Genomic DNA, 27,218 nt, shown 5'->3' on the forward strand with positions numbered 1-27,218 from the left:
CAGTTTGTGATTTTACCCATTTCTGCAGAGAGCGAAGAAGCCGCTGTTTGCCGGTCTGAGGGATGACAGATGGTACGCAGAGGGTAGAGTCATCAGTAAAGATACAAAAGAGGATTTTCCAGAGAGTCGGAGAGATCATTGATGAAAACCAGAAAAAGAACAGGGCCCAGAACGCTACCTTGAGGAACTCCAGCCTGGACAGGAAGAGGGCTCTGATTTCCTGTCTGGCATAAAGTACCTCCATCCATTGTTGGGAGAACAGAAGCAGCATATCCAGGGTAGAGTGCCCTGGATTGAATCCAAATTGATGATCAGAAATCAAGCCATTGGAGAAGAGGAAGGATTTAATGTCTGAAGCGATGATGGATTCCATAATCTTGCTGATGATTGGGAGAAGGCTGATTGGTCTGTAGTTGCAGGGATCTGTTTTTGCACCTTTTTCATGCAGGGCAGTGATGGTTGCTGATTTCCAGGCAGATGGCAGATGTCCTTCAGCAAATGAGAGGGTGAATAGAACAGAGAGAGGCAAGAGCAGAGGAGCAGGTTTTTAGGACACGTGGGCTGATGCCGTCTGGACCAGTTGCAGAATCTGAGTCGAGGTTTGAAAGCAAGTTCTCCACCTTGTCAGGAGAAAAGGACAGAGTCCAGGGACAGTTGGGTGCGACTGGGTAAGGTGGGCACAGAAAGTGATTGGTTGGGACGAGATTTAGAAGCAAACACAGAGTTTTGGCATTCAGCCTTTTCACGTGCGGTATCAGCAGTGCGGCCATTTGAGGTAAGGGAGGGATGGAGGGGGAACATACACCAGAAACAGATTTGATTAGACGCCACCAGGATTTGGAGGCGGGAGAGAGGTTTGAGAGTTCAGACTTGAGATTAGAAAGATGTTTTCTGGCTCTCCTGAGGGATGGAACATTTCTGCACAAAATTTAATGAATATGAACTCAATAAAGCAAACAGAAAAAGGTTTGGAGATGTTCTTCTTTTTTTGTGTATAAAGTTGACACTCGTGGAGGAGCTTGAGCGATGCTTTTCTAAATCATTGAAATACCATGAGACGTTGCATCGAAATCAAATCAAAAGTGATTAATGCCAAATGAAAGCTGTTGGTTCAAAACTGCAGAATAGACAAACAAAATTAAATAAAAGCATGGGTGGGGGGTGGTGGGGGAGAGAGGGGCTATGCCACAGTTATGTTGTGTGTACATGTTCAACAGCAGCAGTGGAGAAGTTCTCAATTCGATATATTGCTAAAGTTGTTGAAATTTACCCCGAGGAGAGCATCCATGAGATTGTCATTTCACGATCATGTGTTGAGATGGATCCCTGCACTTTGTACAGGTGATTGGGGGAATGCGTTGAGGGATTAACATGTTTCACCCCAGATATTATTTTCCCCCTCTCTATCCACTTTCAATCCCTCACTCTTTTGTTTCCAGCCCTTACTGCTCAAAGCATCATGGACCAGAGTTTATAGTTTTCCATTTTCTTCCTACATGTCATGCATTTCGGCACACCATACAACGTTTCTCATAATGCACCAAAACAGGACCTCCAACAAGAAACATAGTCTTACAAGAAACCCAACTCGGGCAAACAACATCGTCTTCCAAGAAACCCAACTCCACCAAGAAACATCGTCTTCCAAGAAACCCAACTCCGGCAAACAACATCGTCTTCCAAGAAACCCAACTCCACCAAGAAACATCATCTTCCAAGAAACCCAACTCCGGCAAACAACATCGTCTTCCAAGAAACCCAACTCCACCAAGAAACATCATCTTCCAAGAAACCCAACTGCGGCAAACAACATCGTTTTCCAAGAAACCCAACTCCGCCAAGAAACATCATCTTCCAAGAAACCCAACTCCGGCAAACAACATCGTTTTCCAAGAAACCCAACTCCACCAAGAAACATCATCTTCCAAGAAACCCAACTGCGGCAAACAACATCGTTTTCCAAGAAACCCAACTCCGCCAAGAAACATCATCTTCCAGAAAACCCAACTTCGGCAAACAACATCATCTTCCAAGAAACCCAATTCCGCCAAGAAACATCGTCTTCCAAGAAACCCAACTCCAGCAAACAACATCGTCTTCCAAGAAACCCAACTCCAGCAAACAACATCGTCTTCCAAGAAACCCAACTCCAGAAAACAACATCGTCTTCCAAGAAACCCAACTCCGGCAAACAACATCGTCTTCCGAGAAACCCGACTCTGGCAAACAAAATTGTCTTCTGAGAAATACCTCTGAAACTTTAACGACATGGTGAGCATGGACCAATGAGGACATTCCGCGCAAGATCAGAGAATGTGGCGGACCCTGACTCCCTGGAACTTCGCTTCCCACGAACTCTGCTCCCTCAAAGCCAAGCCTGGCCCAGGAAGCATAAAAGGCAAGCAACTGATGCTGCTTGCTGCTGTTAGTGTACGCTGGAGATCTCATCAGAAGCAAAGCTGCCTGCACGTTTGTGCTGAGGGACCTGACTGAGCTGGGACAAGTGTGCTGACCCGAGACAGGCGCACGGGACGAGACGAGCACGAGGGTGAGGTCATGAGGTCATCAGCGCACCAGAGCTCAGCATTGACCTAAACTTTCTCTTATCTCTCTCCCTAATCTATCCTTCCTCAGAATGACCCTGATGTTGCCCGTTTTGTTCACGATCTTTTCTTGCTATCTCCTCACATCTGTAGCCATCTACTGTGGATGCATAAAGAGCATCACTGACAAAGAAAGAGCAATAAACGATTTTCCTCGACCAATCAGGGTGAGGGACTCATTCGCACCTCACGCCCTTTCTCGAAGCTTACATTATCGCTACACAACACCTCTCCCGACATCGCATCGACAACCCATGGTCCTCGCTTCCCCACTCCCCCTTGTCCTACCCTCCATACTGGGATCGACATAGGCTAGCCATATATGTGTCCGGTGAGCCAGGGGCCGAAGCCAAGCTCTGTTCTACTTTTTATCTACGTTTTCCCAGTTGAATGATTGTGCCTGTCCTGTGTCTATGTGATAAGTAAGATCGTCTTAAGAGGAAAATTTATGTGCTCGGGGTAGGTAAGCTTATTACTCTTTCGTGTCTTTGCCTGCTTGCCATATGTGCTCATTGATTGCCTGACTGTAAATACATGCCTGGTTGTTGCGATTGCAAATTTGTGCTGCTCCTTGATTGTAAATAAATGCTTGCTGTTTTGTTTGGTAAGCATCTTTCAAACCTGTCCGGTCATCCTTTCCTTCATTGGTCTGACATAGTGGATAGACGGGAAGTTATGCCCCACTGATTCGCTCCGAGATAGCCGACTCCAACCCATGGTTTCGCTCGGCCATATATGACAAGTAAACGGTGCAGAGTCGAGAGCGCAGTTCCCTTTTGTGTTAAAGAAGGTGGTGTAAAGACAGAGTATGAACGACAGTAAACTTCCGTTAAAATTTTTGGGGTTTTTTTTTTTTCAACCTTTGTAAAACCTTTATTTTGTTTCCATTGAATGATATACTTGAACACTGAAGAACATGAATCGCCTTCTTGGCACTTCCATAAACCTGTTTCGCAGTATGGAGTGAAAAATTTTTTTTATCCTGCCTTGTGCCCTGAGGACAGAGGAATTGAGATTCAGCATTCAGACAAATATGGTGGCGTCTCACACTGTAGTTTAGTGCAAAAAATGGAAAGCACCAGTGAAAAGACGCTTCACACATCCTTTTTCTCAAGAAAACGCAGGGTAAGGCATTCCATGAACGCTCGAGTTGAAGAAGGATTTCAAATTATTGTCAGACAGAGTTCAGTTTTAGCACTGAACCTGAATTTGTGGACGACATTGGATCGGTGGTTGAGGTGTTTAAAACACCGACGATAAACAGTCGAGAGATCCATACGCTTCCTGAGGAAACTGAAGTTATCGAGTGAGCTGTTCTTAGTTTCACAATTATGTTGCTTACAGTTTTCATATTCTGGTGTTCTACCCGAAGACAGGTCCAGGACTGCCGAAGCGGTTTCTTGGCAAAGGCAAGGCTGGGTGGTTTGCCGTTGCCAATTGTCAGTATTTTCATATGGAGATGTGAAAATATTTTAAAAAAATTTCCCCGGGAGGCATGTGTTAAAACTTACATCATGACAATTACGTCTGTTAAGGTGTAGGAGGGGATTGCATACTTCAGCTATGGTCACTGACATAAGCCACCGTCTCATTAAAGGATAAACAATGGGAGACAAATGTCCCATACATAACACACTTCCCTTGTTAAAATATAATTAATGCCTCTTAAAAACTGGGTATATTATACCGATGACACCAAGCACAAATAAACTCAAGTGTTCAACCTATCTCCACGCTGGAAGTCAAGTTGTATAGCTGACTTTTGGGAAGTTTAACTTGAACAAGATGTTGGAAAATCTGGGGGGGGGTTGGTGGTTCCATACATGACACACTTACGTTTTCTTAATTTACCAAGTTATCACGAGATTAAATTTATCATTTTTATGAACACAGTATTCCTCTACCAGAGACGAAACATGAGAATGAAAAACTTTGAAAAGTAAGTCGTTTGCCACGACGTTTGAGGGGATTAAAGTCTCTGAATAAAATATATATATATATATATATATATATATATATATATATATATATATATATATGTAATTTTATTATTTATTTATTTATTTATTTGCCGTTCTGCAAAACCATCGCTTCCCAAACCAATGGCACACAACATATAGTGATTTCCAAGATAGTTATTTCATTCAAATTCATTTCAGATAGCCCTTCCCTTATGTCTCATGGGTTTGTGGACCAACATGCATTGTGTGGGATGAGGTAGTTTCCCCGCCCCACCCATCACTTTCCCATCTTGCTTCTCCACACACGAAGCTCTCCTTCACGCATGCGTGAACGCAGGTAATTTGCATTCCCGCACCATCACTACGACATTCCAAGTACTCTAACCACCAACGCCTTTATTATTACCACACCACTGGAACATTACCCAAGCTCACTGCACATTCGCCATTGACGCCTCAACCACAACATACCACCACACCGCAACTCACCACCATGATCCTGCTACCATCACCCCAACCACAATCACAATCACTGCAGACACCCGCCCCCACTTTTGGAGTCGCAGGAACAGGGAGCACAATATTCTGCTGACAGACACTTTGACCCTGGACGCTCATATGTCTAACTCGAAGTGCAAGTGTGCGCTAATTGCCATGTAACATTGTTTGGCTAGTCTTCGTACTCTGTTTCATTACGGTTCCCATTGGGTGTCCAGCACACGTCTGCACCCGAAGAGCCCAGCCAAAGACCCAAGTGCCGTGTTAAGTACGCAGATCCATATTATCAAGAAACCTAGTTCAAATGGCAGCATCCTCTTGGCTGTGCCCAAGCATGGGCAGTGCCGGCGCTGGGGTGATCATGCATACACGAATGGGGGCGCCGTAAAGCACAGACGCGTAAAAATGGGGGCGCCGTAAAGCACGGTCTGCAAATCCACTTTATCAACATTCAGGCTCTACCCCCAGCCAGGGAGTATTTAAGCAATGCCTTCCAGACACCAGTGATCTCTTGATGTGCTTGGTCAGTAGCAGTGGAGTCGGCTCCACCGAACACCCGTAATTTATCGGTCGTCACCCCGGACAACTCCGGAGCCGACGGGTCCCTTATCAGACCGAACATCGCCAATAGGTCGACCGCGTGGGATAGGGTCGATTGCCAATTTCAATTTATCTAAATACCCACGTCGTCCAAACTACCGGGGAAATTCACCCTCGGCGGAGCTCGAGTGTAACGAGCCGTTAGCGTGCTCAAACTGTGCATATGGTTACCGAGGTCCGTCGGTCCAAATGCACAATTTACCCTCGCTACTTCTCAACATGCACCGTGCTAAACCAATGAAAGAAACACAAAAACGAGCTGAAACATTTAATAGGGGATTTATTTATAATGGGGGGTAAGGGAACACACAAAGAGCAGAGACATCCGACTATAAGAAATGCAGTCAATGTACAAGCAAAAGCACTTATACAGTTGCTACTTAAAGATGGGCCCACACACAGACACACACACACACACACACACACACACACACACACACACACACACACACACACACACACACACACAGAAATGGACCCCAATGGTCTTTATTGAAGACCTCCAGCTCGAAGCAGGTGAGCTTGAGACCAGAGCCTATGCTTGGAACTGTCCACCTCGTGTGGTCTTCGACGATCCGGCTCGGCGGGACTCGAATCCGCAACACAATTCCGCTCCAAGCACCAGGTACCACGCTCTCCAACCGGCCACGCACCAGTCGACCAAAGCCAAGGAGAAGATCAGAGGCGACGATGATCCATCTCGGCGGGACTCAAATACGCAACATGATGATGATGACCAACACAACGACGACTACGACCCTTACGACAACCACCACCACGACGACGCTTTTCTTTTCCACCCAGCCTGGCATTCCTGTTTATTTATTTTTCCTCCGGGGTGAGCAAATCGCCGTTTGAGGCGCTCTCCACCCTCATTGGACGGGGCGTCGTGGGAAAAAAAAAAAAATCGCTCTCTGTGACCATCTCAACCCTCATTGGCCGGTGTATCGTGGGAAAGCCGCCTTCTGTGACCATCTCAACCCTCATTGGCCGGTGTATCGTGGGCAAGCCGCCTTCTGTGGCGTGATTGGACAAGGGGCATGCCCCTGCCTTCCTGGGCGGAGTCCCGGTCTGAGGTGATGGAAATCTCCACCCACGTACGTGGGCGATGGCATCGGTGTGTGGAGTGAAGTGAAGGAGGTTTGTTATAAACGAAACTCCAGCGCACACATGTAATTCCCGTTAGACACAGGTAGGGGGCCCTAACTATAAACACACACTTATCGATATAACTGTTCTATGGGGACCTGAATGTTGAGTGCAGTAAGCTTCCAAATTCGTAGCAATATACCCTTCCTCACAATGGTTCTGATGGTGCCCGTTTTGTTCACGAGTAAGATTGTGTAAGTATTTGTGTCGGGTTCGATCTGCACTGTGTCTTCTTTTGCTGACTGTATAACTGTATTTATTTTGCACTTTAAATAAATGCTTACTGTAAAACTGTACTTTTCTTTAAATAAATATGCTGTGATTACAATTGAGCCACCTCGTAGTATCCTTTCCTCCAGGGTTTATTCTAAGGAAAATTTACAACTGTACAAACTCTGATGCGAGGCAGGGGCGGGTTCCGAGTACAAACTCCGAGCATGACGGCTGCGCCGTCGTGGTGTGTAGCAGTGCTGAGGCCCAGAGGGGCAAGGCACGCGGAGCGCGGGTGGGTGTGGGAGGGGTATCCCCTCCCGCCGGGTGGCTCTGGGGGGTCACCCCCAGAAAATTTTTGATTTCTAGATGCTCTGTGGTACATTCTGAGGGGTATCTTGACCAGTTTCATGGCCTAATTCTGGGATGAAAATTGGTAATATATTACCTATAGATTTTTTGCCCTAGCTCATTATTGGGGGCCCGCATGTTGAGGGGCCCGTCGGTGTTTCCACCGACTGCACCGACGTTAAATATGCCCCTGATGCGAGGCCCGAACGACCTAAACCAGTGGTTCCCAAACTGGGGGGTGTGAGATGGATATAGGGGGTGCGAGGCCATCTGTCAATCTGCCAGATATGGCTATTTTGCAAGAAAACGATATCTAATTAATTACACACACATTAATTAATTACACTCAACAAGCTCGTCAAGTATCTGGTGTCTAAATAACTGTTTCCAAATCTGGTGAAGGCATTAAGCAGAGTTGTGGCTGCCAAGCCTCATTCAGCAGATGTCGAGCGTCTTATAAGTAGCAGCAATGCTCTGAAAACATGTGAAAGATCAAGAATGTCAGTGGAGATGGAAAATCTGTATTTGTACATACATTACAACATGCCACCATTAGAAGCATTTGATCCAAGGGAGGCGGTTATGATTTGGCTGTCATCAAAGGCACGCAGAAGTAAAAACCATGAAAAAGCAAAGTTTCAAGTCCACTTCAAGGGAGTTTTCACAGAAGCAGAACACAAAGTAGAGGATGATCAGCCTGACGAGGTGGAGGTACCACCTTATAAGAAGGTCAAGAAATTCCTTCTTACAGTTTTGCTTACTTGGACAGGTTTAAATGTTCACTTTCGTTAAGTTCTACAGATTTTGTTTAATCTTACTCATGCCAAAGACAGCTAGCAAGTTGGACTTACCTGAAACTTGGTTCTAATGTTAGTCATAGTCAACCTCAGGCTCAGGTTTATGATTTTGTTCTTTGTGTGACTTTGAGCAACCACTTGTGGTTTCACATCCACTGTAAATACGTTTGATAATCCTCACTGTTTAAGATATAATTTGTAATGTGAAATGTGGTAGTCTATGTCATATATTATGATTTATGCAATACGTATGATTGCATTATATTGTAAGGTTAATAAAAAAAAAAGTTTTGGTCAGCTATCAGACTATCAGTGACATCTATTGTAGTTCCTTCCTAGTTTATGACACCCTAGCCATGCAAATTCAAACAAAGAACAAATTGACAACTGCACAAATCTGGATTTACAACTGCACATTTTGAATTTACAACTGCACAAAAGGGGTACAACTGCACGTTAGAATAAACCCTGCTTTCCTCCAATGATCTGGCATAGTCCACAAGTTTTTTTTTATGTTGAAGGCCACAGGCACGGACTGAATAGTCCTCATCGAGGCCAAGCCTGAAATAAAAGAACTGCGTGAATAGAAAAGCAAGAAAAGAGAGAATAGTCCAAGAGTTTTTGAGGAAGCAAAAAAAAATCTGCTTTTTAAAAGGGGAAGGTCATAAGTGTTTTGGACGACGTGAGAAGGTAAAGAGTTCCAGAGTTTGGCAGTGGAGGGGAAGAAACAAACGTCGTAACGGCCCATCCTTGAATTGCCAATGGCCACAGAAATGATCATGTGATGTAGTGGCTTGTCGAGTATTCCTTGGTCTCGATAATGGTGGAGGTACACAAGCAGCAAGTTCTTGCGAGCAGAAACAGAAGTAATATCTTTAGAAAAGAGAAAGAGCCGACGATGCGGTGTATTTGAGCGGGTCGAGTTTTGAGGTCACATTGGTAGAGTTGACAAGTGGAATAACTTTGGATTAAATTCTGTCCAGTAAGTATGTAGAGATGGAACCTCCCCAGATGTGAGAGCAGTGCTCTCTACATGGACGAATCAATCCTTTATATAGTTGGAGCAACTGTTCAGAGGAGAAGAATCTTTGACATCTGAACAGGACTCCTAATTTCTTCGGGGCAGACTGAGCTATACGAGTAATGTATGGATTCCAGGATAAATTTGATGTTTGAGTGATTCCTAGTAGGTTTATTGCATCACATGGTGTAATTGTAGAGTTTTTAAAGGAGGAGAGAGAGACACAGAGACACAGACAGAGACACAGACATAAATTGAGTTTTTGAAACATTAAACTTAACTTGATTACATTTTCCCCACTGGGAGATCTTGTCCAAATCCGAATTTAAAGCGGTGGCTGTGATGAAACGAGATGTAGATCGAGTGAGGGAAGACTGGGCAGATGGGAAAGACATGGAGGAATGTAATATGGAGTCATCAGCATACGAGTGCATTTGGTTATTTGTGGAAGAAAGAAGGTCATTGATAAAAAGAAGGAAGAGTGTTGAGGACAGAATGGAACCCTGAGGGACACCGCTGTTGATAGGGAAGGGGGGAGATGTTGAAGCATCAACAATTACGTTGATAGAGTGATCAGAGGGAAAGCTCGATACGAGAGAGCAGAGTGAAGGAGGAAAGCGGTAAGAGGGAAGCTTGGATTTCAGATCCCGATGCCAAACTCTGTCAAAGGCTTTTGAGATATCAAGGCCCACAACAAAGGATTTCCCAAAGTCTCTCAGAGAAGAGGCCCAGACATTCGTAATGTAAGAAAGGATATCACCTGTAGATCTTGCCTTGTGAAAGCCGTATTGGTAGTCAGAAAGAAGACTGTGAGATTCAAGATGCTTGAGAAAATGGGAATCGAGAAGACATTCAAAGACTTTGGAAACAGTCGAAGTCAGAGCAACGGGACGGTAGTTAAAAGGGTTTGAACAATCACCCTTCTTTAAAGAATAGGCTGGATTGAGGCATGTTTCCAGGTAAGAAGAAAAGTTTGGGTTTTCAAACAAAAACGAAACAAACGAGCAAGCACGGGTGCAAGTTCTGAAGCACATCCCTTCAAGATACGGAGAGAATGCCATCTTGCCCGTAGGCCTTGCTTACGTCCAGAGAGAGGAGTATTTTTTGACTGTATGAGAAGAGATTATAGGGAGGGACATAGGATTGGTGAGGGGAGCGTCAGAGGGAGATGGAATGTTCGTCATCCAGTGTGGAGTTCGAGGAGAAAAGAGAACCAAATATTGTTCCTTTATCGGTTGGAGAGACAGCGATAGTATTGTTACGGCTGTGGAAATTCGCAGACCACCATAAAGGACCTTAGATCAGTTATGACGACAAGTAATTGTGTAGTTAGATTTCCCCACCGTTGTTGAGAGGGAATTTCCGTATTCACAGGGCTGCGATCCATTGAGATAGCCATTTCTCTTTTGCTGTCGTTATTTTGGACCAATCATCCCCCAACAACCAAATCGCCACCAACATCATTCCCAAACAACTAAAACTCAAACATCACCACCTTTGCCTCTTTACCTCCACAACTCCACCCCGCAAACATCGCTTCATCGCCATTCTCAAACGACACCTGCCAGCAACCAAATCTCCACCACCATCACCCTTCCCAAACCACCACAGCAAACTCCCACCACCTTCGCCTTTCTACCAAACGTCATGCCATTGGATGTGAATGGGTTCCTTTCGCCTCGAAAAGAGAATCAAGAATGATTCACCCCCACTTTTCTTCCATCCAATGGCTGAGCATCAGGTTGTGTAGCCCCACCTCCGAACCCGCTGTGATCCACAAATTTGTATATGCACTCCCCCCCCCCCGGCCTATATAAGCACGAGCACGGCACAGCTCGCGGCAGTCAAGTGGGAGCAGGGGAGTGGCAGAGTGTGGCAGAAGCAGTGTGTGTCGGCAGAGGAGCGTCGGCAGTCAAGTCGGGTCTGGAGAGCGGCAGTCAAGTCGAGCGCAGTGTCGGCAGAGTGTGGCAGTAGCAGTGCATGTCGGCAGAGCAGTGAGTCAGCAGTCAAGTTGGGTCTGGAGAGTGGCAGTCTGGAGTTGGTGGAGTACCGGACGAAACTCGAAGCAGACGGGAAAGGCAGACGGGGGCCGATCGACGGAGAGAGCTCACCGACCACGCCAGGGGCACGAAGCCAGGCGCAGCTACGCTGACATCGCGGCTTGCCCGCCATCGCGCCACGAGGGCGCGGGTAAGACCCTTCGGTCTCGTGGACCTGGCCGCTCATCCAGGTTCCACGCGCATTTGGTCCACGGACCTGTCTGCCACCCTTGCCTTTGAGGGTGGCTTTTTCCTTTGCTTTTGTGTAAATGCATGTGGTGGCGCCGTCTTATAAGTAGAATTGTTTAAGTGCATGTAAATAAACATTGCTTTATTCAGTTGTAACTCTTGCTTGTAAATTGCATTCTTACTGTATGGCTGTGAATACGTGCTTGCCTTGTCTGAGTGTGTAATAAAAGTGCTTGTCGAACTGTTCCCCGTTTTGTTGCGTCCTTTCCCTTGTTTGAAAGTTCCATCTTGCATCACGGAAGGAATTGGTAGAGGGGTGCAAGCACCCGGTAAACAATCACGTCCGTCGGGGCCGGCGATAACACCGCTCGGTTATCACTGAAGCACGGAACGGACCGCTTAAGCGGTTCGTGTCCTCGGCCGGCCAGCGGCGAGGTACGATCACCCAGTTAACTACCCCGCGCAGGTACTTAGGTAGGTCGAGTTTGGCGAACAACCCGATCCTGCGTGGGTGGCCGATTGGCACGATTGTGGTGGGGTCGAAAGACCCACCCGTGACTCGCTCCGGCAGTAGTTCCAAGGAGGGTCACGACTGAATTGTCCGTTCCGGTGGGCGACGCGGTCGCGATTCGAGTTACGTGGCCGATCGCACGCCGGATGGGCCGGAATTCATAACAGTATCATTGGAACGGAAAAGCGAAGGAAAGGTAGAGCGGCAGAAGTTGTTGGAGATACTTTTAGCTTAGGACCAGAAAGATCTATTGGTGGAAGAAGATGAGAGGTTGGCACATTTCTTTTGAATGAAGGAATACTTCACTTCACAAATAACATGTTTGCAATGATTTCTGGCGGATATGTGAGTCAGAGGAAGAAGAGTTTTTTCATGTCCGATATGCAGCATCCCTTGCATGAATGGCCACAGCGCAGGAATTAATGAACCAATAATTGGTAGGAGAGATAGATTTGAAAGAGAAGGGGATATGAGCCTCCATTCCTGCAACAATAACCTCAGCTATACATTCAGCAGAGATAGAGGCATCGCTCGAGGAGAGGCAGTCGTCTTTCCAGGGAAAGTCAGAGAAGAAGTTTCGTAAACCAGTCCAGTCATCATTATTAAAATGCCAATACTGGCGTTTCGTCGGAGCAGTCGAAGGAGAAGAAGTGGTGGTAAGTAAAGTGATGTTCACAAGATTGTGGTCAGAAGAACCACTTGGAGGTGAAATTGTGTAGTTGTAATGCAACGGATTGGAAGTGAGGAATAAATCCAAAGTACTGGTAGTGTGGTCATGACAATCTGGGATATGGGTAGGGTGGGTAATAATTTGTTCCAAATTATTAAGAATGGAAAAAAATGTATGAGCTTCAACCCTTCTAGCATCCGTGTGGGAAGATTTCAGCCACTCCCTGTGGTGTACATTGAAGTCTCCGAGATAGAGAAATTCTGCTTGAGGGTGTTCGGATGTGTTATGGCCTCATGGCAAGGGTTAAGATAGTCTAAGAAAGCTATAAGGTTTGTATAATTGGGAGAGCAGTAAGTGAAACAGAGAAGGATAGTGATGGTTGGGAGACAAATCTTAAGTGTACAAGTATTGTTCGTCGGGAAGTTTTACCCCCACCCTGGCTACCTGGAGCACGCATGCAAAATTTGGTGGAGATCAGCACAGCTGGTAGAGTGGAGAAGTGGACAGACATACAGACCAACACGCTATTTTCGTATGATGATGATGTCCATGTACGCTCACCGACAAAGAAAGTACGCAGACATGGCAAGATGTGCTGAACATTGATAAGCACATCAAGGCCCGTTTTGTTTGAGAATTTTTTTGTGGACAAATTCACAGAGTCTGTATTTCGATGATTTTTTTTTTCACCGAAAAAGTAAAGTTTCTCCAAAGGTGTCCGCATGCGCATGTGATGACCAACATTTCATAAACCTGGTGTTGACTTAGTGGTTAGGGTGGTGGCTTAGGATCCTAGAGTCCTGAGTTCAAGCCCCGTTGTCCGCCGAATTAACACCAGGGGGTTGACTCAGCCTGTCATCCTTCCGAGGTCGGTGAAAAGAGTACCAGTGGAGCAGCCAGAAGGCTGCACACGAAGGGAAGGGGTATGGATGGATTTATTAAAAATCTGGTATTGGTGTGGTGCAGGCATGATGGACCGAAAGGCCTCCTCCTCTACATAATTTCCTTGCACTCTTGTTTTCACCGACCATCATATTTTCAGGGAATATTTTCGTTGAATGACTTCCAAATCCAATTTCACTGATATGTTGGGCACCTGATGGGAAGGGAATGGTTGCATGGGCAAGTAAGACCCGGCGCGGTGTACCATCGAGTGGGAAATGAAAGGAATGAAGGTCACTTGGAATAAAATCGGAACGTGGGCCCAACACCACCAAAAGTGGTGAAAGTTCATTTGTAAGAAGCTCCATGTGTCGAGCCGCACGATTGGACAATAAGCAAGCGAGCAATTCACCCTGACCTTGAATTTTCTCGGTAATTCAACACATTCCCTTTTTTCTGCGTCACATTCAGTTTTTCATTTCAAGTCACCGATTCCGTGAATTCCATCCATTTGCTGTGATCTCGAAAAATCACCGGCTCCATCATTCAATACGTCATTCGTGCAATTTAGGAATAGGAATGTCTCAAAAAACAAACCCGAGAGTGGGTCAACTTTTCTACAATTCAAATAAATCAAACTTAAAAGCATTTAATAAGAGGTCCATTCACAAAGTTCATCATAATATGCTTTGACATTGTAGATCACAACATGTCGAGTCAAAAGAACTGTTGGCCATTGTTGTTGTTAATTTAGAAAAAGTTGTACAGCAAAGGTTGTTGTTATTTTTAATCAGACGGTATAATCCCGATGTGATAGAGTCAACACATGTGAAGCTGTTATGGTAAAGCCACACAACTGTGGAAACACCCCCAACCAGTCATCAGAACCGTGCGTCACCCCACCCCTCCATCCCCACAGGTATATGGAATAACAGCAATGTCTGCTGGGAGCAGGCCTGTCATGATGAACACTTCTCAGTTATCTTCTATCAGCGTTTCAAAAGTCCAGAATCTTCGTTTTTTCTGGAGATGATGCCTTTGAGGTGGAGAGGACATTGTGGACCGACAGAACGGCCCCACCTCGTCAAGATACAACGACAATTAACATTTTTTTTTTTACCTTGGGGAAAATACCTGAAATCAGTGCTTTTACCACGAGACCATGTACTGTTGAAGATCGAAAGATTGAAATCAGAAACGTAACATGCCAAGATCGATGTCAATGTGAAGAAACGTTCAAAGAAACCGACACAAGAATTGACAAGTGGATCCGTCCATGTCAGTGGCTCACAATCTGAACAATCATAACAATGGATGTTGTAAAATAAATATCCCGACAATTGTGCACTTCAGAAACACGCTGCACAACTGTTTCTTTAAAAGTGTTTCATTTCTGGAATTCTGGAATTCTGTCTCAAGTCTCTCTCCACTCTGAAGTTCTTATATTAAAGAAGAAAATTGTTTATCAATACCTGTTGTTACATCCAAACCATATTTTTGACATTCCACATCGCCTTTCAAAACATTATGCAGGAAGTTTTTTGATATATTTACAGTGCATGTTGGCTCTGTATCTACTCAAATAGTTTTTATTTTTATCCGATTTGCACTTCATCTGGTGTTTTCTGCTCATTACCTCCGCCATTGAAGGTGGAAGGACATTATGTTTTCACCCATGGTCTGTCTGTTTGTCTGTGAGCAGGATATCTCAAAAAGTTGCGGACGGATTCGGACGAAACTCGGTGGACAAATGGTGTGTGTGTGACAAGGAAGAATCGATTCGATTTTGGTGAGATTCCAGATCCGAGAATTTAAATGATTCTTCACCACTGAGTAATGGGGCTAAAAATGATATTTAACCCGATATCTCAAAAATGTTTTGGATGGATTCGGACAAAACTTAGTGGACAGTTTGGGAGTATGACGAGGATGAAGATTCGATTTTGGTGAGGATCCAGATCCGGATCTGAGAATTTATTTATTTTTTTACCCAATTCTTCACCAAAGAGAGGTGGGGCCAAAAACGCACGATAGATAGCATATTTCAAAAACTTGTGGACGATTTATGACAAAACTAGGTGAATCAGTCGATTGGATAATAATAAGCCGATTTGATTTTGGTTCAGGTCTGGATCCAAATCCGGCCTATCAGTGGGATACAAAACAGAAACTGTTCAGCCTGGCAGAGGCGTGTGCTCTTCTGAGTGGCATTCTCGTTTTGTGTTTGTGTTGTGTACTTGATGACACTCTGTATGTAGTGCTGCTGCTTTCTGGCCATTATATTTGAAGTCTTCAACAAAACCAGGTTTATGTATGTGTACGCAAGTTGCCAGATCGCCTCTGAACGGGGTAAACTTCATAACCACAGCACGTGCAATGCTCAATGATACCTCATTTAGGAACTCTTGGGTCCAGACAGTGGATGCGACGGTTTTCAGAGACCGATATTCATGATATTTTGAGATATATTCATTTTTGTTGCGCATGTGGTGTATATGCTCAGAGTCGTTGGTTTACACTTCTACCGGAAGTAATATATTATTTATATGCATCATTATTACACTACACACTCACACACATCCAAAATCAGAATACCATTCTTTTGGAAACAAATGATTTATCCCACAAACGGATCTCAATATAAACTCCTTTCTGATGCATCCGTGGCAAGTTGGAGGTGACGAAACAATTACGAATTGAAAGCAGATTTTTATTTTATACATATATTCGACGTGATCAGTTGCCCCGGTTAGAATAGGTGTACCATATCTCTGTGTGTCGTAAGAGGCGACCAGGGTTGTGTCAGGAAGGGCATCCGGCGTAAAAACCTATGCCAAATCATTATGCGGACAACAAAACGAATTTCCATACCGGATCGGTCGAGGCCCGGGTTACCAACGACCGCCACCGGTACCGGTGGTCAGCAGGGTACCAGTGGAAATTGTGCTACTGCTGGGCGAAGGAGGAGAAGGAGAAGGAGACGGGGAAGGCGAGTCCGGAGGCAGTGGGAGAGGGGGAAGGGTAGAAGTGTGCAGGTGAGAGTTGGAACTCTGAATGTTGGGACGATGACTGGCAAAGGGCGAGAGTTGGCTGATATGATGGAGAGAAGAAAGGTAATCGGGAGAAGGATGTTGAAGATGGATCTGCCAGGCAGGAGGAGAAGAGGAAGGCCAAAGAAGAGTTTCATGGATACGGTGAGGGCGGACATGCGAGTGGTTGGAGTGTCAATGGAAGATGTGGAGGATAGAGCGAAATGGAGACGGTTGATCCGCTGTGGCGACCCCTAACGGGAGCGAGCCGAAAGAAGAAGAAGATATTCGACGTGATCGGAAGTGAGGGCTCACTGAGCACGGAACCCTGGAGGATTGTGCCATGGCCTTCAACAAGGGATGGCTCTTGACGTCACATAGTCTTCCATATTGTCCCAATTTCACAAGTAATTTGGAGAATTAGGAGAACAAATGAATGGAAATAATGAAACACTGAAAACGAAAATTAGAAGGGCACTCGGTAGAGTGCATACCTCCGCCACACAATGCCTAATCAACGACAACATAATCGAGCCCAATACATTTTTGAAATAATATTCTATAAACTGCATATTGAACTGACGGATTTCAGAATCCGGTCTGATGAATGCATCCACACATCCAGGTCCTCAGACAGTTATTTCCTTAAATGCATGTTCACATTAGCCCCATCCCCATGTCTAATCGGATTTTAAATGTGATGCGTTGAGAAGGGTGAAGAATGGATCCCCTCTCTTATGGGAACCTTTTTTTCTTTACGACAGACATGTTTACAAACACATTTCTTTTGCGAGCATTGGCACGTGCCCTTATTTTTCCTCAGCAAAGTTTATGCACATATTTATTTCATGAGCGCCGATGCCCGCCTTTTTTTTGAGAGCCCGGGTTGTCATGGTAACAGTGCGCAAGTGGGGCGGGGGTGAGCTTGGGGGGGGGACTCTGCGCCGCCGAGACGGACCGCAGATATAAAAAGAATTGGAGGTCCGTTCTGAGAGAGGAAGTGCGCGAGCAAGAAGCGGACAAGCGAGCCGAAAAGAAAGCGAGAGTTTAAGAGCGCAAGGGAAGAAGTAAGCGAGAGAGGAAGCATGCAAGTGAGGAAGCGTGCAAGCGGGGAAACGTGCGAGCGTGTGGGTGTGAGCAGCGCCGACAAGTGAGGCATGGGTCGGTCACCAACGAGTGAGGCGCGGGTCAGTCACTGACGGCCTGTGTGGATCACTGGATGTCAACAGTTTTGTGAAGTGTGAGGAGCTGCCCGTGTCACAGCACCAGGGTCTAAACCCGCGACAGACGATCTTGGTGTCCCCCCTCCCCCAGACGTCGACTGGCATCCAAGGCTGTTGGTGAATGGGTGCACGGCAAGGCTGGGTGCTGGCGACGAACGGGACACACATACACACACACACACACACACACACACACACACACACACACACACACACACACACACACACACACACACACACACACACACACACTTCAGGACATTTTCACTTCACGGACGACTAATCTCTGGTGAGCGAGACGACTCTTCCCCCCCCCCGCCCCCCCGAATGATCTGCTGGATACCCTTGTCTGTGTATAGTTGTAAGTCAACCCCCCCGATAAGCATCTGCTCTTTGTCTCTTAACTATTCATTTCGATTGCTTTGGAATTTATTCATTTACTTACCTCGGAAAATAAAAAGTTATTTTTATTTTTTATAATTAATAAATCATTTGTTGACTTCCAACCTGTCCGTGTTTGTCCTTTCCTTCCTTTGGTCTAGCATTGCCCAAACCAAGATTGACTGGGAGGTAATTACCACAGATTTGACCGAAAATAGTCAGCACACACCAGCGGTTAAAACGCTCGGCCACCTTAATTAAAATCTAATAGAGATAACATTGGTGCTTTGCCGAGGGCGCGCTCCCCGCTCAGGTAACCACGTGACCTCCAATTAAATGGCATAATTAGACGGTAGACACTGGAACTCGTTGTTAACTGGGTGGCATTCGTGGTTCTAAAACAATCCACCGTACCACAACGTTAATTGTGAGCGGTGACCCCAGGTCCGGCTCTTCCGAGGACAACCGGGGATTAATCCCCCTGAGTGGAAAACTGGTGTCTCAGTACCCGTGGCCGAAACAACATTATTTTTGGCCCTATCTCTCAATGTTGAAGAATCAGTTTTTTAATTCTCGTGGTCGGATTCGGATCCAGATCTTCACCAAAATCTAATCAGTTCATCCTCGTTACACACCGAACCGGTTCACAAAATTTCATCTGGATCCATCGATAACTTTTTGAAATATCCTCTCCACAAACAGACAAACAGACAAACAGACAAACAACCGAAAGTGGTGAAAACATAACCTTCTTCACCTTCGGTGGCCAAAGTAATAATGAAACACTGGAAACCAGAATGATACCTTCCATATTGGCTCGTTGTCACTACAGGTCTAATCAGTCTTCGAGTCAATCCGTGCGAGGAAGGGGAGAGGGATGCAGACTTGGAGTTCATCGGGGAGCATGGATAATTGGAGTTGGGAGGGGTGAGGGGGGGAGGGATGCCAACCTGCATTTGGGAGAGGGGGAGGGATGCCAACCTGCAGTTGGGAGGGGGAGGGATGCCAACCTGCAGTTGGGAGGGGGAGGAATGCTGAGTTGGATTTGGGAGGGGGGATGCCGAGTTGGATTTGGGAGGGGGAGGGATGCAGAATTGGAGTTTGGATGGGAGGGATGCAGAAATTGAGCTGGGAAGGGGGTAGGGATGCAGAAATGGATTTGGGAGGGGGTAGGGATGCGGAAATGGAGTTGGGATGGAGACAGGGATGTGTTGGGATGGAGGCTGCGACGTGGAATTGGACTTGGAAGGGGGGGGGGATGCAGACTTAAAGGAGGAAGGGGTTAAGAACTCGAAGTCACATTTTACATGATGTGGAATTTACACGGGTCCCTGCCATTATGCTGTTAAAGAACATTCCTGTCCAACTCCATAAATATTCCACACTATTGGGAATGACTTCCCTGACAACAGCCTGATGAAACCTGGTTATCTGCTCACCTAATATAAAAAGAGAAACGCAAAAAATAAATGGCAAAGGAAATCCCATTTCCCTTACGATGTGGTATTGAGGGGGTTGACCTGGGCACCATTATTGTCTCAATAAAAGAGGAATAATGTTCACACCCATTGTGCCATGAAACACAAGGAGTTTCCAAAGAATGATCAGGAACCACAAATGGTGTGACAAAAGCAGATTTTAAGGATCATCATCCAGTTGTATTATTTTGCCAAAATTACGATGCACGAGCCCCTTAAGAATCGTCACAAAGATGGGAGTCATGACTCAATGGCAAATCTTTAACGTTGCTGGCAATGTTGCATATCTGCAAGATCCAAATATACAACCTAGGGTAATGAGATTTCATCTCCACCCTTTACTTCAAGTCACAACTTGCTCACCAACTGACGAAAACCTTCCACCAAACTACATTTTGTTTTTTGTTTTCTTCCTCTTTAAAATCATCCATACACATGAATGATTAAATTATGTAAATTAATTTAGGTATGAACCAAAAATACATACTGCAGTTAACTTACCAAAATAACATTTTGAGGTCAATGACATAATGTTTACAAAAGGCAAGTTTATTTTCTTCATCTGTAATTAATTATCACCAGGGAAAATCCTCACGGATGCATTATCACAAAGGGGAATCCTAAAGATATTTGGGTTAATTATAAATCACCAGTGGAAATCCTAAAGATATTTGTATCGATTGTAAATCACCACGGAGAATCCTAAAGATATTTGGATTTATTATAAATCACCAGGGAAAATCCTAAAGATATTTGGATTTATTATAAATCACCAGTGGAAATCCTAAAGATATTTGTATCGATTGTAAATCACCACGGAGAATCCTAAAGATATTTGGATTTATTATAAATCACCAGGGAAAATCCTAAAGATATTTGGATTTATTATAAATCACCAGGGAAAATCCTAAAGATATTTGGATTTATTATAAATCACCAGGGAAAATCCTAAAGGTATTTAGATGCAAATGTCACGAGTTTGATGAAATAACTGATTTCTCAGCAAACGCAAAAAGTAGAAAGTAATTTTGAAGACTAAATCAGGACAGAAAGAGACAGAGGCTGCAAGCGTGAAAATAATAACATTCGGTCTAAAGTATTTTGTTTGAACCGAAATTAGCATGAACTAAACACTTCCAATGACAGCAAAATTACCAAAATAGAATCAGCAAGGCGATGTAAAGGAAATGTAGGCACAGGTAGAGGATTACCACGTGTGTATGATCCATGGGGCCAAACACACGAGATATACTCTGCATGACCCAGTACAAAGCGACGGAAGCAAGCATGCAGACCAACATCCATGTCGCCTTAAGAACACCACCATAAGTACAATTCAACAATCCGCCAAAACCTCAAAACACTCCAGAGAAAAACCAGTCGCCATATCTGCAACCAGGCTAAAGTCAGGTTAAACATGGACAAAGGAGTGAAGGAGGTGTGGGACGTTTTCGATACAAGAAAGCAAAATCTATGACTTGTAAAAACCAAACTAAACAGAAGTAGAAAAAATTAAATTAAAAATTAAAAATAAAAACGACTGAGGAGTGAAGGAAAACATTCTAAGCACAGTACTGTGTGGGCTCAAGGTTCATGGACTAAGCCATGACAATGGCTAAAAACCAAAACACACATATGTATGTAAGTATGTATGTATGTATGTATGTATGTATGTATGTATGTATGTATGTATATATATATATATATATATATATATATATATATATATATATATATATATATATATATATATATATATATATATATATATATATATATATATATATATATACATCCAAATGTAAAATAGAAAACAGGATTCAAAGCCAATCTCAAGTGTACACGGTTTTCTGGATGTGAAGAAGGCCCATTTCGTTCTTGAAGAACAAACGAAGTCGAGCAAAACGCGAAAATATACAATGATACAGCAGGACAGACAGACAGACAGACATTCACAGGAATGGCACTTCAGACAGACATACATTCACAGGAATGGCACTTCAGACAGACAGACATACATTCACAGGAATGGCACTTCAGACAGACAGACATACATTCACAGGAATGGCACTTCAGACAGACAGACATACATTCACAGGAATGGCACTTCAGACAGACAGACAGACATACATTCACAGGAATACAAGTACAGACACATACAGACAGACATTCACAAGTATAACAGGACAGAAAGAGACAGACATTTACATACATATGTACAGCAGGACAGAAATTCATAAATGCATACAAGTACAGTATACATGTACATTGTACATCTACAAGTACAGCAGGCCAAAAAGGACTGGATGCGGAGGTGAAAGGGAAGCGAGTGGTTTATAGGTTCACACACACAGACACGTTTACAGGTTCACACAGACAGACACGTTTATAGGTTCACACACACACAGACACGTTTACAGGTTCACACACACAGACACGTTTATAGGTTCACACAGACAGACACGTTTATAGGTTCACACAGACAGACACGTTTATAGGTTCACACAGACAGACACGTTTACAGGTTCACACACACAGACACGTTTACAGGTTCACACACACACAGACACGTTTACAGGTTCACACACACAGACACGTTTATAGGTTCACACAGACAGACACGTTTATAGGTTCACACAGACAGACACGTTTATAGGTTCACACAGACAGACACGTTTATAGGTTCACACACACACAGACACGTTTACAGGTTCACACACACAGACACGTTTATAGGTTCACACAGACACGTTTATAGGTTCACACAGACAGACACGTCTATAGGTTCACACAGACAGACACGTCTATAGGTTCACACAGACAGACACGTCTATAGGTTCACACAGACAGACACGTTTATAGGTTCACACACACACAGACAGACAAGTTTACAGGTTCACACACACACAGACAAGTTTACAGGTTCACACACACAGACACGTTTACAGGTTCACACACACAGACACGTTTACAGGTTCACACACACAGACACGTTTACAGGTTCACACACACAGACACGTTTACAGGTTCACACAGACAGACACGTTTATAGGTTCACACACACAGACACGTTTATAGGTTCACACAGACAGACACGTTTATAGGTTCACACACACACAGACAGACAAGTTTACAGGTTCACACACACAGACAAGTTTACAGGTTCACACACACAGACACGTTTATAGGTTCACACAGACAGACACGTTTGCAGGTTCACACACACAGACACGTTTACAGGTTCACACACACAGACACGTTTACAGGTTCACACACACAGACACGTTTACAGGTTCACACACACAGACGCGTTTATAGGTTCACACAGACAGACACGTTTATAGGTTCACACAGACAGACACGTTTATAGGTTCACACACACACAGACAGACAAGTTTACAGGTTCACACACACACAGACAAGTTTACAGGTTCACACACACAGACACGTTTATAGGTTCACACAGACAGACACGTTTACAGGTTCACACACACAGACACGTTTACAGGTTCACACACAGACAGACACGTTTATAGGTTCACAAATCACCGAATACAATGAGGACAATCAAGAAGGAAATGATGAATCAACGAGGACAGTGGGTTCCGACGCGACGCCCGGACAAACAAACACACGAACCAGGGACGAAGCTCACGGCGATCCCAGCTGGATCTCGGACACCGCGGAATCGGACATTGAAACATTGGGACAAAACCAAGACGCGAACACCGCGATACGTGGTGCAGCAAATCATCATCGCCATGACGGAGCGAACCTTCGGAGAGTTCGAGCTCGAGTTCGGCAAGCTTGGCCCGGACATCCAGCGGTAAAGGGACCACGTCCACACTCCGCTCCGCCATGGCCCGACGTGGACACCTTGGACGACGATTGGGCGGAGATGTCTCTCAACCGTTTCCACTCTCACTCTTCTTCACTCGCTTCCTCCCTCCATTCCTCCTTCACATTCATTCCTCCTTCACCCTCCTCCCAATATCCCTCCTTCACCATTCATTCCTCCTTCACCTTCCTCCCAATATCCCTCCTTCACCATTCATTCCTCCTTCACCCTCCTCCCAATATCCCTCCTTCATCCGCTCCCGCCCTTCCTCCTTCACCAGTACACGCCCATTTGTCCATTCTCTTCTCTTCTCTTCTCTGTCTCTGTCTCCCTCTCCCTCTCCCTCTCCCTCTCCCTCTCTCTCTCCCTCTCCCTCTCCCTCTCCCTCTCCCTCTCCCTCTGTGTCTCTCTGTCTCCCTCTCTCTCCCTGTCTGTCTGTGTCTCTCTGTCTGTCTCTCTCTGTCTCTGGCTGCCTGTCTGTCTCTGTCTCTGTCCCTCTCTGTCTCTGTCTCTCTCTGTTTGTGTCTGTGCCTGTCTCTGTCTCTGTCGCTGTTTCTCTCCCCCCACGGTCCAGCAACGTTTGGTGAGGCATAGCTCTCCCCACCTCCCCCCCCCTTTTGCTACCTTCCCTCCCTCCTCTCTCAACCCCCTCGTTAATACCCCCCCCCCATCAGCAAAGCGATGTGTTGTATTTGCTGGAATGTTAATATATGACGCACTCATTCACTTGATTTCTGGACCCCCCCCCCACCCCCCAAATCAAAAACTCCTGGATCGCCCTTATTCCAGTTTTACCGTTCCGTGTAAGATCTGGTACTCCAGGATCATGTCCTCTCTTGTTCTGTGGGTACTCCAGGATCATGTCCTCTCTTGTTCTGTGGGTACTCCAGGATCATGTCCTCTCTTGTTCTGTGGGTACTCCAGGATCATGTCCTCTCTTGTTCTGTGGGTACTCCAGGATCATGTCCTCTCTTGTTCTGTGGGTACTCCAGGATCATGTCCTCTCTTGTTCTACGGATCCTCCAGGATCATGTCCTCTCTTGTTCTGTGGGTCCTCCAGGATCATGTCCTCTCTTGTTCTGTGGGTCCTCCAGGATCATGTCCTCTCTTGTTCTGTGGGTCCTCCAGGATCATATCCTTTCTTGTTCTGCGGGTCCTCCAGGATCATGTCCTTTCTTGTTCTGCGGGTCCTCCAGGATCATGTCCTCTCTTGTTTTGCGGGTACTCCAGGATCATGTCCTCTCTTGTTTTGCGGGTACTCCAGGATCATGTCCTCTCTTGTTTTGCGGGTACTCCAGGATCATGTCCTCTCTTGTTTTGCGGGTACTCCAGGATCATGTCCTCTCTTGTTCTGTGGGTACTCCAGGATCATGTCCTCTCTTGTTCTGTGGGTACTCCAGGATCATGTCCTCTCTTGTTCTGTGGGTACTCCAGGATCATGTCCTCCCTTGTTCTGTGGGTACTCCAGGATCATGTCCTCTCTTGTTCTGTGGGTACTCCAGGATCATGTCCTCTCTTGTTCTGTGGGTACTCCAGGATCATGTCCTCTCTTGTTCTGTGGGTACTCCAGGATCATGTCCTCTCTTGTTCTGTGGGTACTCCAGGATCATGTCCTCTCTTGTTCTACGGATCCTCCAGGATCATGTCCTCTCTTGTTCTGTGGGTCCTCCAGGATCATGTCCTCTCTTGTTCTGTGGGTACTCCAGGATCATGTCCTCTCTTGTTCTGTGGGTACTCCAGGATCATGTCCTCTCTTGTTCTGTGGGTACTCCAGGATCATGTCCTCTCTTGTTCTGTGGGTACTCCAGGATCATGTCCTCTCTTGTTCTGTGGGTACTCCAGGATCATGTCCTCTCTTGTTCTACGGATCCTCCAGGATCATGTCCTCTCTTGTTCTGTGGGTCCTCCAGGATCATGTCCTCTCTTGTTCTGTGGGTCCTCCAGGATCATGTCCTCTCTTGTTCTGTGGGTCCTCCAGGATCATATCCTTTCTTGTTCTGCGGGTCCTCCAGGATCATGTCCTTTCTTGTTCTGCGGGTCCTCCAGGATCATGTCCTCTCTTGTTTTGCGGGTACTCCAGGATCATGTCCTCTCTTGTTTTGCGGGTACTCCAGGATCATGTCCTCTCTTGTTTTGCGGGTACTCCAGGATCATGTCCTCTCTTGTTTTGCGGGTACTCCAGGATCATGTCCTCTCTTGTTCTGTGGGTACTCCAGGATCATGTCCTCTCTTGTTCTGTGGGTACTCCAGGATCATGTCCTCTCTTGTTCTGTGGGTACTCCAGGATCATGTCCTCCCTTGTTCTGTGGGTACTCCAGGATCATGTCCTCTCTTGTTCTGTGGGTACTCCAGGATCATGTCCTCTCTTGTTCTGTGGGTACTCCAGGATCATGTCCTCTCTTGTTCTGTGGGTACTCCAGGATCATGTCCTCTCTTGTTCTGTGGGTACTCCAGGATCATGTCCTCTCTTGTTTTGCGGGTACTCCAGGATCATGTCCTCTCTTGTTTTGCGGGTACTCCAGGATCATGTCCTCTCTTGTTCTGTGGGTACTCCAGGATCATGTTCTCCCTTGTTCTGTGGGTACTCCAGGATCATGTCCTCTCTTGTTCTGTGGGTACTCCAGGATCATGTCCTCTCTTGTTCTGTGGGTACTCCAGGATCATGTCCTCTCTTGTTCTGTGGGTACTCCAGGATCATGTCCTCTCTTGTTCTACGGATCCTCCAGGATCATGTCCTCTCTTGTTCTTCAGGTCCTCCAGGATCATGTCCTCTCTTGTTCTGTGGGTCCTCCAGGATCATATCCTTTCTTGTTCTGCGGGTCCTCCAGGATCATGTCCTTTCTTGTTCTGCGGGTCCTCCAGGATCATGTCCTCTCTTGTTTTGCGGGTACTCCAGGATCATGTCCTCTCTTGTTTTGCGGGTACTCCAGGATCATGTCCTCTCTTGTTTTGCGGGTACTCCAGGATCATGTCCTCTCTTGTTCTGTGGGTACTCCAGGATCATGTCCTCTCTTGTTCTGTGGGTACTCCAGGATCATGTCCTCTCTTGTTCTGTGGGTACTCCAGGATCATGTCCTCCCTTGTTCTGTGGGTACTCCAGGATCATGTCCTCTCTTGTTCTGTGGGTACTCCAGGATCATGTCCTCTCTTGTTCTGTGGGTACTCCAGGATCATGTCCTCTCTTGTTCTGTGGGTACTCCAGGATCATGTCCTCTCTTGTTCTGTGGGTACTCCAGGATCATGTCCTCTCTTGTTTTGCGGGTACTCCAGGATCATGTCCTCTCTTGTTTTGCGGGTACTCCAGGATCATGTCCTCTCTTGTTCTGTGCGTACTCCAGGATCATGTCCTCCCTTGTTCTGTGGGTACTCCAGGATCATGTCCTCTCTTGTTCTGTGGGTACTCCAGGATCATGTCCTCTCTTGTTCTGTGGGTACTCCAGGATCATGTCCTCTCTTGTTCTGTGGGTACTCCAGGATCATGTCCTCTCGTTCTACGGATCCTCCAGGATCATGTCCTCTCTTGTTCTTCAGGTCCTCCAGGATCATGTCCTCTCTTGTTCTGTGGGTCCTCCAGGATCATGTCCTTTCTTGTTCTGCGGGTCCTCCAGGATCATGTCCTTTCTTGTTCTGCGGGTCCTCCAGGATCATGTCCTCTCTTGTTTTGCGGGTACTCCAGGATCATGTCCTCTCTTGTTTTGCGGGTACTCCAGAATCATGTCCTCTCTTGTTTTGCGGGTATTCCAGGATCATGTCCTCTCTTGTTTTGCGGGTACTCCAGGATCATGTCC

General features: G+C 45.7%; 1 protein-coding gene across 4 annotated transcripts in view; it reads right to left on the minus strand.

Moving 5' to 3' along the window:
- LOC147029298 (disco-interacting protein 2 homolog C-like) overlaps positions 1 to 23,590 on the minus strand; it is a 332,275-nt gene extending 308,685 nt beyond the window's left edge. For 2 of the 4 annotated variants that reach the window (XM_085872251.1, XM_085872246.1), the window contains exon 1: positions 23,368 to 23,590. In XM_085872251.1, coding sequence (XP_085728377.1) covers positions 23,368 to 23,452 — 85 coding nt within the window. In that variant the 5' untranslated portion in view covers positions 23,453 to 23,590. The remainder of the gene's footprint in view (positions 1 to 23,367) is intronic. The other 2 variants (XM_085872247.1, XM_085872249.1) reach the window with 2 other exon arrangements.
- Positions 23,591 to 27,218: the final 3,628 nt, after the last annotated feature.

This window comes from Eptatretus burgeri, chromosome 3 (assembly GCF_056783735.1).
Source record: "Eptatretus burgeri isolate ZD-2024b chromosome 3, Ebu_testis_v1, whole genome shotgun sequence".
In the NCBI taxonomy this organism is placed as follows: Eukaryota; Metazoa; Chordata; class Myxini; order Myxiniformes; family Myxinidae; genus Eptatretus; species Eptatretus burgeri.